Raw genomic sequence first — 14987 nt, forward strand, 5'->3', positions numbered from 1 at the left:
AAACGGAAGACACCCTTTTAACAAAACTATACTGTTCCATATATAACAGAAGTATAACCCTTGTACCAAATCTATATTTTTTATACTTTTATATTTTCATAATAAATAAACCTGATTGTAGTTTAAAGAAATTGTAGTTTAAAGAAATGTGGAAAGCTGCTTGTTTATATCAACATATTACACTAGGGATGAGGTATTAAAAGGTCAGGATGCTATACCTAAGAATGTCATTCTGCACAAAGGGTTTAGAATATATAGGAATGTGGTATTGCAGAGAGTGGTTACTGAATGTAGGAATCTGATGATACATGGACGGGGTACTGTATATGCTGATGAAGTACAATGGTGAGTTTACTGTATATAGGAATGTAGTGCTACAAGGAGGGGTTGAGACAAAGCAGGGAGCAATATTAGATGACACCAGGGAGAACTAGTAAATTTTTATGTGACTTCACCTGAAAATTTTATAGAGCAACAGGTCTCTCATCACAATGCAGTTTAGATGTATCAAGCAAAATGGAAAGCTAATGCCTGGCATTATTAGCTGACTGTAAGGCTCCCTGATTTATGAGGGCATCCAAACAAAGGGTAAAAGGGTCAAACAGACAAATCATTCAGGGAAAACTCCAAGAAAGTCCCAGCCAAGCTAGTGCCTTTACTAAACAGTACCTTAAATATCATGTAATAGAGGTCCATGGGATATATGCAAATGGAAATCACACCCATAATCAAAAGTTCACAATGCCAAAACGTTTTATGCCAGTTGAAGTGATCAAAACTCATTTGATGGCTTCTGCAAGTGTTAAGTTGATTCTGGGTGAGATTGTCAGCAGTGGGGATTGGGGAATTTGCCCTTGTCCCACTGTAGAGTAATCTCCGAGTTGGTGTATACAAGCAGGGGGTATTGGGGCACAGGGGGCTTGCCTCTTACAAAAAACAGAAGGATTTTTTTTTTTGGTGTTTTGGCTTTGGATCTTTTGGAATTTATGTTTAGCCATTCAACATTTGTGTACTTTGATGTCTCAAAGTACATCGATGTAAAGAACCCCTTAAGGACACACCAGTATTTCAGCTATGTAGGTTCTGAATAACCATGACCTTGACCTTGTTTTCCTTTTTTCTTTTTAAGTCTTTATGGGTATATTCAAATCCATAAAGTCAAGCCCCAATAGCTCTAGGCATGCTGTGTTTCTACCTTTCTCTGATTTATAAGGGCAGGGACAAAACTAGGATACACTGGGTATATTCTGTACACTAAGGGATAGGTAAGAGGTATGAGGTATACTACGTCTTTCTTTTGAAGTAAGATGGATGACACGCCATTAAACAACACAATTAAGACTCCTGTAGGGGTCATGGCTAGCTGCTGCATAACTGTCAGCCATTACTTATCGTCAAACCTCTTCTTCCATTGCCTTTTGTTCAAAACCTAAGCACACTTAGGAACCCTGATGTCTGCAGTCTCTTTTCAGATGGTATGACTGCCACACCTATCAGAAGCGGTCTGGTTCATTGCTATTCAACTGCCTTTACACATTATGCTTTCTGTAGTCATTCATATGCTTACTGTTTTAGTTTATGAATTAATGGGGTTTTGTTCCTTCACTTTAGATTGAGTAGTGCAGGGTTCTTTTTTAATATGTAGGGTGGGCCAGCAGTGTGTGTGTGTGTGTGTGTGTGTGTGTGTGTGTGTGTGTGTGTGTGTGTGTGTGTGTGTGTGTGTGTGTGTGTGTGTGTGTTTGAAAGTGTGCATGTGAGTGGGAGAATGGATGAGGGGGTGCCTATGCCAACAAGATGTATGGGCCACCAGTGTTTACTACTGCAAAAATATTTGTGGAGGTAGTCAAGGGTGATTCAGAGACATGTAGATTAGCTGATAATGAGGTCTTTCCTTGTGATGGCTAACACATTTCAGAATCACAGTTTTCCACATCATATAGACTCCCTTTTGGCCACAGCTATTACAACCAGTGGTGGGGTTCCCTCTAAGTTGCTGGGTAGATCTGGTAATTAACTTCCAGGAAATTGTAAGGTAGTCACACTCCAGAAAAAAATTGGCCGCATTATCCTGAATCTGTTATACCAAAAATGTCTGGTGGAAGTAGGATACTTTGAATAAATAGCATCCCAGTCCATCTTATAAAGTTCTCCCTGCAATGCATATATTCAGATTAAACCAGAATTTTAATAAATGTTCCATTTTGTTAGTTGAGGAACAGCAAACTCAAATTGTGAAGAGAAAGTCTATCCTAAAAACAATATAGTATTTACTGTATTAATATTCCCTAGAATTGCTTTTTCTTTTTTAATATAAGCATACCTTGTTATTTTCAGTTACAACTAAACCAGAGAATTGTTGAAACTCTCTTTAATAGTTTAAAAAGATAAACCATTAAAGAATAAGCACTTTAAATAATTAAAATTAATTTTTAAAACTCTCTTTAATAGTTTAAAAAGATAAACCATTAAAGAATAAACACTTTAAATAATTAAAATTAATTTTTAAACTACAATTTCTTTGGTTTAATCTTTCACTTTCCTCTTATCCAAATGTATATCTAAAAATAAGCAAGGCATCAGGACCTATGTTTCAGAAGACTGAAATGTTCTAAATATTATTAAACTAAGGAATGATATTCAAAATTATATTATATTATTTGAAATTATGACTAGAAGAAGACTTAAGAAGCTTGCAGGTGTTTTCTTTACTGAATATATATCCACTTCATTATTATATGAAAAAACTATGCTTTCTCTCTATAAAACCAGTCTATAGAGTTACAGGAACTTAAAGGGATTCTGGGAAAATGGAACTAAGTATTAATATATCCTTCCTTTGCAATTGCCAGAATTTTTATTTTAGTGAAAACAGTACTGGGTGCTGATAAAATGTTATAGGAATAGAGTTATCCAACAAAAATCCTTTTGAGAGCTTCTTTAATGCATCAGAAAGTGAGTTTGTTTTATTAAATAAATGTAATTGGCTTGGATGCATAAAATTTGCCAAACTGAAACATATTCCTGAATAACTTTATAGTTGAATAAAAAAAAAAACGTATAAATTACTTGCCTCAGCAATTCATCCTCACATTTCATGCACATATAATTTATGGGTTTTTGGTAGGGTTTTAAGATTCTTCCACTGGAAACTGCAAAATGAGTTTTATTAGCAAGTTTGGCAACAAAAATAATCATTTTGGAAATGATTACTGTATATGATGTACTGTGGAAGGGTTACTGTAAATAAAACTGAGGTATTATAGAAAGGGATTGTTGTATATAGGAATGAGGCACTACAGGGATGACATAGTATATACCCTGGTATAGTACTATAGTGGAGTTACTATGTGCAATGATATGGTATTACAGGGAGGGATTACTACATACAGGAGTGTGGTTCTATATGGTGGGGTTATTGTACATATGAATATGCCTGTAGTGCCATATGAATGAATTAGTACACTAATGTGGTACTACAAGGAAGTTTACTGCATGTACAAGTGTTGCACTACAATGATGGGTTACTGTTTAAAGGACTGTGATGCTACTGAGAAGGATTCGTGTATATAATAATGTGATACTACAAGGTGGGTTACTGTATATACAAATGTTGCACTATAAGGATGGGTTACTGTTTAAAGGACTGTGATGTTATTGGGAAGAATAAGTGTATATAGTAATGTGGTACTACTGTGTGAAGTTATTATATATAGGAAAGCAGTAGTACTGGAAGGGATTACTTTATGTAGGAATGTTGTACTACAGGTTGAAGTTACTGTATGTAAGAACGCAGTATTGTTGAGAGGGATTACTGTATATAGGAATGTAGCACTTTAGGGAGAGGTTACAATATATATAAATGCAGTGCTACAGGGGGCTTAATCTGTGTAGGAATGCAGTACTACGGGGAGGGACTACCATATATGGAGACATAATATTATGGTAGGAATGTGTTATTGTAGAGTGGGGTTAGTATATATACATATATATATATATATATATATATATATATATATATATATATATATATATATATATATATATATATATATGAATAGGATACTCCAGAAAGGGGTTATAGTATATATTGGATGTGGTATTACAAGAAAGGGGTTAATTACTGTATATGCTGATGTAGCACCATGTCAGGGTTGCTGTATACAAGAACATTGTACTATTTCTACAGGAAACAGGTTACAGTATATAGAAATATGTCATGGTATAGAGGGTTACTGTACATGCTAATATAGTGCTATGGTAGGCTTATGGTATATAGGAATGTGGTACTACACACAGAGATTATTATACATATGAATGTAGAACTAAATAGAAGTTTTATTCCGTTTATGAATGTGACACTACAAAGAGAAGCTACTGCATATGCAAATATGGTACTACAGGTGTATGCAGTTATGATACCATGGTAGAGTTATCATATACGGTACAGTGGTACTGTAAGGAATGATGATGCTTAGTTTTTGTCAACATGACCATTTATTAGTTTACTCATGTTGTTGTATACTACCCCTGCAATGTAGTTCTACAGGACAGGCTTACTGTATACAGGAGTGCAGTACTATAAGGAAGAATTACTGTACACAGGACTGTGTTGTTACAGGAAGGGGTATTACACATGGTGATATAGTACTATAGTAGGGTTTCTCTTTTTATATAGGAATATGGTCTCTCAGTTAACTTCCTCCATCTTTTGGGTTTCTCCTAAGTCAAAATATGATTAAAAGTCGTGAAACTGGTATTGTTTCAATCTTTGATGTTAGCCAAAAGTGCTCTTCACAGCACCCGCAATGTGCCCAGAACTGACTCCTTCTGCAATTCATACCGAATTACATGTATCATTAACATATCTAAATATGACTGCAAATTCTTTTTCTTTTTTTTTATGAGAACCTTTGCTCCTACTTGTATTAGAACTGTCTGGATATCCTTCTTCCACGTTGCCCTGTTTCTGCCTACAAATCCTTGCATTTTATGACTTTGTGTCTCTCTTTAGTTAAGGTGCTGTAATCACTGGATGTAGCAATTTCAATGATCAGTGCTACTTTAGCCTTCTGTTCATGGACTACTATATCTGGTTTTCTAACATCTGCTTTATTGAACTGTTGGTAATGGGTGATCCCATGTGATATAAACTTCATCATTTTCTATAATGCTCAGTGAATCATGTTTCTAGTGCTTCTTGGCTACTTCAGTATTATAAGGTTTGCATAATACCCAATACAACAGTCTTGCCACATTGTTATGCCTTTCAGTATACAGGCCCTCTGCCATTAGTGTATCACACCCAGCAACAAGATATGTGACTGTTTCCCATTCTGTTTTACAAAACCTGCATTTGTCTGTTTCTCTGACATGTTCAGTGGACGTTGTAAACCAGCATGTACATATTCCACTATCCTGGGCTGCCAACATTAATTTTTCTTCTTTTTGTTTAATTTCACCTCTCCTTAACCATTCCTGCATCAAATCCTGATTGACATGAGGTTGTCCCAGGAGTTTTCTGTACTTGCAACTATATTTATGCCTTTTCCACATTTCTTGCCTTCTCATCTAGGGTTACCACCTGTCCCACTTTGCGAGGGACAGTCCCTCTTTGGGCAGTTGTGTCCTGCAAAAAAATTGTAAAAATAGCAAATGTCCTGAGATTTTAGGACAAGATTATTTTCTATATTTTATGTAATAGTTGCATAAAACAGTTATTCTGTATATGAAACACCTACAAGTTATACGAAACAGAATAAGCAACTAAAATGCTACAAGAATAAGCTTTATTTAGGCAAAAAGTGAAGTTTTGACCTTTGTACTGGCCGTGGGTATGTTTCAGCCTGAAAAATCTGACATTTGTATCAAAAATGTCCCATTTTGGGCATTTGAAAGGTGGCTATTATCATCTGATACATTCGGTTACCGCCTGATTATTGTCTACTTGTGGTTTGATTTCCTTTCCTGCCTGACACCCATATGTTTCTGCTAAACTAAGCAGGGAAGTCATCTTAGGCTTGTTCTTCTCATGTTTTAAAATTTTCACTTTGTTTGGATCTTGTGAGGTCAGCAGACATGTATGCAGTCCTTTGATTAAAAATCTATACATGTAATCAATTTTGAGGAGGCCCATATCTCTTTCAGAACAGGGAATATATAATCTTGGTATACAATGATTTTTATAAATCATTTGATAAGAGTGAAGCATATTCTTGTTTTCCTGTCCAACTGATCCAATAGCTTTTGGGCCAATCACCCCAAAACTGTAAGTTAGAACAGGAAGAGTTAATAGGTTCATAGGTTCATAAGTTGGTACTAGGCTATCGGCCCTAGGGCCTATACAAGCCTAGCCATAACAATTCCCTGGCTATGTCTTCCCACACTATTTACTTCCCTGGACCCCTGTCTTGCAGGGCAACTGATGTGATCACAGGGGTGAATTTCCTTTCTCCTATCCAATTGTCAAGGTTCCTTTTGAAGAGGGCCAAAGAGGCGCTCTGTTTTAACATGTATGGGCAGTCTATTCCAGAGTCTGGGGAGTCTCTGGGTCAGGAACCTATCCCTCCAGGATGTTTTGTTTATTGTGATGACAAGGTTTAGATCCCTGGAGCATGTGGCTCTGAGGGATTGGGATTTCTTTAAGTGTAGCATGTCCAACAGCTCTGGGTTTGACATGGCCTTATATGTTAAGGAGAGATCGCCTCTGAGTAGACAATATGTGACAGAGTATAGCTGGAGTTTTTTAAGGCAGTCAGTGTAGGGCATCTGCTTTAGGCCTGTGATTCTTTTAGTGAGGTATTTCTGCGGCCTTTCCAGTTGTTGCAGATGTCTTGAGAGGTACATACCAAACAGGGCGTTGTACTCTATAATGGGTCTAATGAGGGATGAGTACAGTGGGACAATTACCTCCTTTTTTCTGGATGAAAAGCCCTTAGTGATGAGGTGTGCCACATAGAAGGATTTCCTGACTGTTGTGGTGATGTGGTTATCGAAGGTGAGACCACTGTCCACCTGTGTCCCTAAGTCTCTTATCACACTTTTGGTGTCTAGTGTGCTGCCACCTATGTGGTAATTCACAGGTACATGTTTTTTCCCAAAGGGGATAACTACATATTTCTTGGCATTGAGCTTGAGCCCATGGCTCTGGCACCAAGCATCTGTTTCTGTAAGGCCTTTCTGTAGGCTATCCACATCATTTGGGGATTCAATAATGGCTCCTAGTTTGCAGTCATCTGCAAACTTTGTTAGCCAGAGTCCCTTAGTGTTGGTCTGTAATTCAGAGAAGTAGATGCCAAACAAGAGCGGTCCCAGGACTGAACCCTGAGGTACTCCACTTGTCACTTGTCTGGAGCTGGATTTGGATTTGGCTACTTTTACAGTGTGGGTTCTGTCAGTAAGTCAGTTGGCAGCCCATCGAGTGATGTAGGGATTAATGTCCAGCTTAGTAAGTCTATCTATGATTCCAGAGTGGGGGATGGTGTCAAAGGCCTTGGCGAGGTCCAGATAGTCTGTGTGGACCACCTTACCCTCGTTCACAGCTCTGGAGACTGATTTGAAGAAGTCAATCAGGTTCAGGAGACAAGATCGGCCCTTTATGAACTCAAACTGGGTGGGGTCCAGTGTTTGAAGGTTGCCAATGTCTTTGTTTATAAGATTTATAGTTTGGACTTTGTTCCTAGATGTCAGGGCTGTTTTCAGTATTAAGTTTAGTCTTCTAAAATATTCCTTAGTAAGTTTTATTTGCATTTGTTCATGTTTTATTGTTGATCCTTCATCAATTCCCAAATATTTGTGCACTCCTTCCTGCTCAAGTTCCTTTATATCCCATTCCTGTCCCATACTGATATTCTCTTGGTGCTGCAGCTTTCCTGCTTAAACCATTGCTTTTGCACATTTATCAAGAACAAATTACATTTTTATATAATCTGAGAAAGTTTTGATCACTTGCAGTTGTGATTTCAGTTCCTCATATGATGAGCTATACAGTTTGAAATCATCTACAGAAAGAATAAGTCTTTACACTTTGTTGTTCTGGAAGCCAAATTGTAACCATGATGGGTTAAGGGCAAGACAAAAGAGCTGTGGTGATAAACAGTCACCCTGAAATATCCCCTTTTAAATTTTTATCCCTGGGATAATAATTTGTCCTTTATATTGGCTTAGCTGCAAAGTGGTTTGCCACTGTTTTGTGGTCCCTGTAATGTAATCAATTAATGTAGGGTGTATCTTATACATCTGTAAGCACCCCGTTATCCATGAATGTGGTTGCTGTCATGTGAATTTTTGTAGTCTATCCATGCCATACTTAGATTCTTCCCCTTTTTACAGTTCCCCATTATGACTTTATTTAACAACAAATAATCGTTTGCTCCATATGACTTTCTTTTGTTACACTTTTGTTCTATTGCCATGATTGATTTTTCTTCTAAATGATTATAAACTTTGTCGGCATCAATTCCAGTGTGAAGTGTATACATCGTTGGAAGGCAAGTTACTGGACTATAGTTGTTAGGACAGCTTGCAGGTTCGCTCTTAAGGAGAAGCATTATTTTTCCGGTTGCTAACAAGGTCGGCATCTGTTTGTGGTGCGCATATAAATAGTTCTTACCCAGAGCTAAATATTCATGAAAAGATAATATTTATCTACAACAAGGGGGCATCCTCCTCCTGAGCCTGGCCTAACTCCATTGTAGGAATGTTTCCATGTCTTGAGGATTCTACACTGTCATTTTTTTTAATTCCTGCCACCAGTCTGCCTACCAGGACTGGACACTTTCTTTATCCTGGGACTTGAGCACCCAGCTTTCTTTCTTTATTTTGAACCTACTTCTGTCCATGATATATACTATATAAAATACAATCTATATATCAGTGTCGTCTTGGTGAGATTTTGTAAAACCAAGGTCCACATCATGAAGGTACTCACTAATCTATGAACCTATGAACCTAAGACTTGAGGATTAATTCAGTTCCAGCAATAGTACTCTCCTTTGCTTGCTGATTTATGAACTCTCCATCAGGAACCTATATGGAGGAATTACTGTATATTGAAATGTGGTACTACATGGAGGTGTTACTGTATAGGCTGATATAATACTATGGTAGGGTTATTGTGTATGGTGATGTTGTATTACAGTTAGGGGTTAATATATACAAGAATGTGGTACTATAAGGAAGGATCATTGCATATAAGAATGTGGTACTACAGGGAAAGGATTGCTATACATGGGAATATGATACTATGAGGAGGGGTAACTTAGTATAGTTTTATTGTACTGCTGTAGGATTACTGTATATAGGAATATGGTACTACAGGGTGGGATACCCTATATAGGAATCCAGCATTATAAGGATGTCGTACTGCATAAGGCGACATGATACTAACTAAGGTTACTGTTCGTAGTGGTATGGTACTACATGAAAGGAAGACTGTACCTAAAAGTATAACCAAACAGGAGAGTTACTGTATATAAAGATGTGGTACTACAGGGACATATTACTGTATATGAGGTTCTCATACTATGGACAGGAGGATGATTTATACTGGGATGTGATAATATAGCGAAAGTTTGTGAATCGAGATGCTCAAAGCTGCACAATGGGGTTACTCTAAACAGATCCACCGATGTTGAGATTAGTTAGCAAATACAGTGATATAGTCTTGGACTGTAAGTTTAAGGCAACAATATTTTAACGTACCTGTTTTTGCTTTTGCTTAGCCGCTGAAAGAGAACAGGAAATAACTGTTAATGAGAGATAAGTGTAAAAACTATATAACAGGATTAACTTAAAAGACCCCCAATATGTTCATTTATTCCAGTTATTTTTTATACTTAAGAATGGAAATTGTTACCATTACAAAGCAATGACACTACATAGCTTATTGTAAAACATTAACAATATATAAAAGTCATATAAAATGTAATAAAAATATCTATAGATTAAACAAGGTTAGAAATTTCTCAGTGCATACAAATCTTCATATTCTTTCTTGGGATTTTCAAGGTCAAACAGCACTTTGTAAATTAGACTATAAGAAAGTATTAGCTACGTTGTGATATCATTATTACGTCCTATCAGTGCAGCCGTGCAATATTATATTCCAAGGATTCAGATTTCTCACACTCATTTGCTCATATATGCATGACTGCCATTATTTTATACTTCTTTTATAATCCATTTTATAACTTTTTAAAATGATTGCTTTGAAACTCTGATCTGCAAACTGCAACCAATATTTCAAGTGTATATTATTAAATTTCTGATGTCTCTCTCCCTGTAACTGGCATGAACAACTCGTCTTTATAATAAAAACAGAATGAATGCACAGGCTGGAGATGTCAGATATGAAATTAAGATTAAAGGTTCTCCAGATTATGTCAATAACCATGTTCTGACTGACCACACTTAGATGTCCTTCAAGTTATAGGAGCACTTTTGAAAAGGCTTCTCAAAAACCTGAACAAAGCAGAATACTTTCCTAGAATAAAAACACAACAGGAAGAGTATTACCCCATTGTAATGAATGCACAACAAAATGTTTCTTTTTCTAGATGGGGTACAGGCTATGGCTATTCTACTACAGGAATGTTGCAAAACAGAAGGTTCCTGTACTGATGATAACAGGGTGTTATGACAGTAAACCACCCAGGTAAAGGGAAGGGCTGTTCACAAAGGTATGTTCCTCTCAGCATGTAATGGTGTGCTATACTTAATAGATGTGCTGTTTTGCTGTCAGGGAAACAGATGTACAGAGGTCATTCTGTCAAATGGCATGTAAGAAGGTACCAGAAACAGTATAAGAAAGGACATTTGTCTCAACAAAGGAGGGATTATGGAGGTACATCTGAACTAGAATGTGGTGCAGAATGAAAACTTTTAGTAAAATGACAGTATCTTCTGCAGTATAAGAGCACCACAGAATGTACTCTTAAAGTTATTAATTGACAGTGGAAATAACATTTTAACTTTGAAACTATTTTCTGTACAGAAGGATGTCCTATACTATATTTCTACTTATTATAGAAGAATGCCACATCTTTCGTGTGAATTTATCTGTGAAGTTAAGACCTTAAGGGGAGGATTGGCATAATAGCTAAGATTTTAATTTCACAGATAACTTCATAGAAAAGATGTGACAATCCCCTATAATAAGCAGAAATAAACTGTGGAGAATCCCATTGTACAGAAGATAGTTTCAAAACTAAGTATTATTTTCACAGTCACTGGATAAACTGAAGGGTGCATTCTGTGGTGTTGGGCTTACAGTGGAGAGGATGAGGTAATCCCTTCACAACAGTAAATATGCCAAACATACTTGCTGGGACCTAGATCCACTAGAAAGTAGAAAATAATATTTCATTCTTTAATGCCTAAGTGCACACTTTGTTACTTTTCAGAGATAAGAAGCAAGGAAAGAAAATATGAATAACAGTACCTGATGAAGGGGGAGTGGATCGCCGGCCACCAGAGACCATGTCACCGAGGCTAGAAGGTGAGTTCCCTCCAACTCTCCTGGTGGGGGTAGAGGAAGTAAAACAACACTGCTGAAAGTTAGAAATTCAGGAACACTTTGCATCTGCATCCTTTAAAATATACAAGTCCTAGATGAGGAAAAGTTCATAACAAAAAATATTTATGAAGTGGAATGATTATTGTGGATGGTTGTCTGTGAGAAAGTGTGGAGTTTGTGTGTGTGTGTGTGTGTGTGTGTGTGTGTGTGTGTGTGTGTGTGTGTGTGTGTGTGTGTGTGTGTGTGTGTGTGTGTGTGTGTGTTTTTGTTTAGATATTCCTGGGAACAATGGACAGTTTTGCAACTTGGACACTGGCAGACATCAGGACACATACAGATTAGGGCACCTCTCTAGTGGCTGATACTGCAAGCAAAGACAGTGGTAGGAGCATCTGTAGCACTTAGTAAAGTAGCCTGCTGTAGGAACATCAGGTGTTGCTTGTCTGCCAATCAGCAGAGACTGGATGGTGCAGTAACAGTACAAACAGCCAGAGAAATGAGAGCAGAAGGACAAAATCTGTGGAATCTAGGCCTACAACACTTCATGCGTTTTTCAGCTTCACATGTGGGGATGACAGAAGAAATCTCCTGAGCTCATAATAGTGGAGAGTGAATCAGCATGTTTGTACATATGCCTACGATATATAGCATTTGAGAAGGCAGTTAGACTAAGACTCATCAATGTAGAAATTGATATACTGCCCACAGATAAGGTGTCTTGCTGTTAATCTGAGACATAATGTTGCATTAGAAGCAGCATAATTAGTTCTAGTTAAGGAACTAAGCAGTGGCACATAACCTGTGTGTATACCTTGTATGTACACCCTGCATTTACACCATGTATGTACATCCTGTATGTACACCCTATATGTACATCCTGTATGTACATCCCATATGTACACCCTTTATGTACACCCTGTATGTACATCCTGTATGTGCGCCCTGTATGTACATCCTGTATGTACATCCTGTATGTACACCCTGTATGTACATCCTTTATGTACACCCTTTATGTACATCCTGTATGTACACCCTGTATGTACACCCTGTATTTATATGCAGCTGTGCTTGTATACTTTGCTGAACATTACTGCCTGTTGGGGCTGTGTGCATATGCAGATATGTATGAGGGCTTTGGTGAACATCATCAGAAATGCAAGCAACCTCCACCCCCCAACACAACCCAAATGACACATAGCCCACAGACTCAGTGTGCCAATAAACCACAGCCCATAAGGCATAACAATGTACCCAACACACTAGTCATAGCTGATTCTATAGTCAGGCAGACTGATGTCCCACTCACCAGGCTAAACAAGGAAAAGGTTACTGTCAGCTGCTTGTCGGGTGCCAGGATCCACCACACAACCTACGCACTCAGGTCACTCCACAACAAGTACAAATACGACTCTGTCATTGTCCATGTTGGTGTGAACGACTTGAGCCATACCTCCCTGGACTACATGAAAAGAGACATGGAAGAGCTCTCCAATCTTGTAGCCCAGGCAAGTATGATCCTAGCCCTGAGTAGCATCCTGCCATTGCCCAGAATGATACCGCAGTACAAGGACAAAATGATTGACTTCAACAATTTGCTAAGCTTCTGGTGTCATTCTAAGGGGATCCAGTATCTGTCTGTCTGGGACGACATGGTCGATAGTTAATGATGCCTTGCCAGAGATGGCCTGCACCTGTCACCCCTGGGATTCCGGATACTGGCTAAGGGTCTTGCTGCCCCTATAGTGCCTTTTTTAGGCAAGGTTCAAATGACAAATTCACCACCATAACAGAAACAGGCAAGCAAAAACTGAGGGTAATGCTACTCAGTGCTAGAAGTCTAAATCTCAAAATGCACTCACTCGAGGCACTCCTTAAAATGGAGAACATTGATATCTGTGCAGTGACTGAGACCTGGTTCAATTCTCTAGAGATCACCCTAGTATTACCAGGCTATAACTCATACCACACTTTTCGGCCATCTAACCTGGACCAGAACACCAAAGGTGGAGGTGTGTCCATATTCATTAAGGATATCCACACCTCCAGGCTAGTTGCGCAGCATAATGCATCCGAGGTTATCCAAGTGCAACTAACTCTGGGCAAAACTGCAATCCAAATTGTAGCTGGGTACAGATCCCCCACCATGCCCCAGGATTCCCACTCCTCTTTTCTTGATATACTGGAAAATATTGGGGTTCAACCAAACACCTTAATAATGGGTGATTTCAACTACCCCACCATTAACTGGGAAAACTACTCAAGTACCAACTCCTTCACTCAACGCTTTCTGGAATTCATAAATTCCAATGCCCTGGATCAACTTATCCACACCCCCACCAGGGGCAACAATATCCTAGACCTAGTCATTACCAATATGAGTGACTGGTGGTCCACACCTGAAATCAACTCCTCATTAGTCAGATCCGACCATAAGCTAATCACCCTTGATATCCACATCCTACCCCCACCCACTATTAAGGAAACCACAGTAAAACATTTCTCCAAAGCCATCTTCATGCTTCTTAAGACAGAAGTGGTGAACTTCATGACACCCATGCAGATGGACAATATAGTTACGACTGCTAAATCCTACACAAATGCACTCTATAAGCACTTACATGAGTGCATGGATCGTGCTATCCCAAACAGAACCAATACGCTATCCTCCAAAAAAAGGAAGCCAATCTGATGGTCTCCTGCCATAAACAAACTCTACAACAGAAGGAAGAAACTGTTGCAAAAGAGAGTAAAATCCCATGATTGGAGGAGCTCCCTGGTCAGCCTCAGTAAGAAGCTGAGATCCCTTATAATGACCCTCCAAAGCTAGCTACGAAAACAAAATTGCCACTGATTCTAAGGGCAACCACAAAGCATTCTACAGATATGTCAAGAATCTCAATGGCAACACCCAGATCTGCTCTGAATTACAGCACAATGGCATGAGAATTACAGAACCAACTGATATTGCCAACATCCTGGCAGATAGGTTCAGTGCTAACTTTACCCCCCTCCCCCTCACCCCCTAAAGGGCCCATATCTATACAGGAAGAATGCAGAGTCCCTGTAATCACATCTATGCAGGTAAAAGCTGCACTCTCTAAAACCAAAAACACAGCATCCATGGGACCGGACAACATTCCAGGCTGCATTTTACATGAACTACAGAATGAACTGGCTCCCCACCTAAGCACCATGTTCAATCATAATCTCATGTCAGACTTTGTGCCCGCTGAATGGTGCACAGCACAAAGGGGGAGTCACCACTGATTCTGGGAACTATCGCCCTATTAGCCTGACGAGCCTGGTCTGCAAAGCCATGGAACATATCATCATGGAACTCATAAACAAAGACATTGGTAACCTCCAGACTCTGGACCCCACTCAGTTTGGGTTTGTGAAAGGCAGGTCATGCCTTCTGAACCTGATCGACTTCTTTGAGGCAGTCACCAAAGCTGTAGATGAGGGTAAGGTGGTT

The 14987-nt window shown here is 38.6% G+C and overlaps 1 protein-coding gene across 2 annotated transcripts in view; it reads right to left on the bottom strand.

The window, feature by feature from the left end:
• The window catches only part of CACNB3 (calcium voltage-gated channel auxiliary subunit beta 3), a 308851-nt gene that overhangs the window by 83903 nt on the left and 209961 nt on the right, over positions 1-14987 (bottom strand). For both annotated transcript variants that reach the window (XM_044083798.1, XM_044083797.1), the window contains exons 5-6: positions 11438-11514; positions 9700-9722 (exon numbers count right to left, since the gene is read on the bottom strand). In XM_044083798.1, coding sequence (XP_043939733.1) covers positions 9700-9722; positions 11438-11514 — 100 coding nt within the window. The remainder of the gene's footprint in view (positions 1-9699; positions 9723-11437; positions 11515-14987) is intronic.

The sequence above is a fragment of the Protopterus annectens genome, chromosome 9.part0 (assembly GCF_019279795.1).
Source record: "Protopterus annectens isolate FY-2018-M chromosome 9.part0, PAN1.0, whole genome shotgun sequence".
Taxonomy (NCBI): domain Eukaryota; kingdom Metazoa; phylum Chordata; order Ceratodontiformes; family Protopteridae; genus Protopterus; species Protopterus annectens.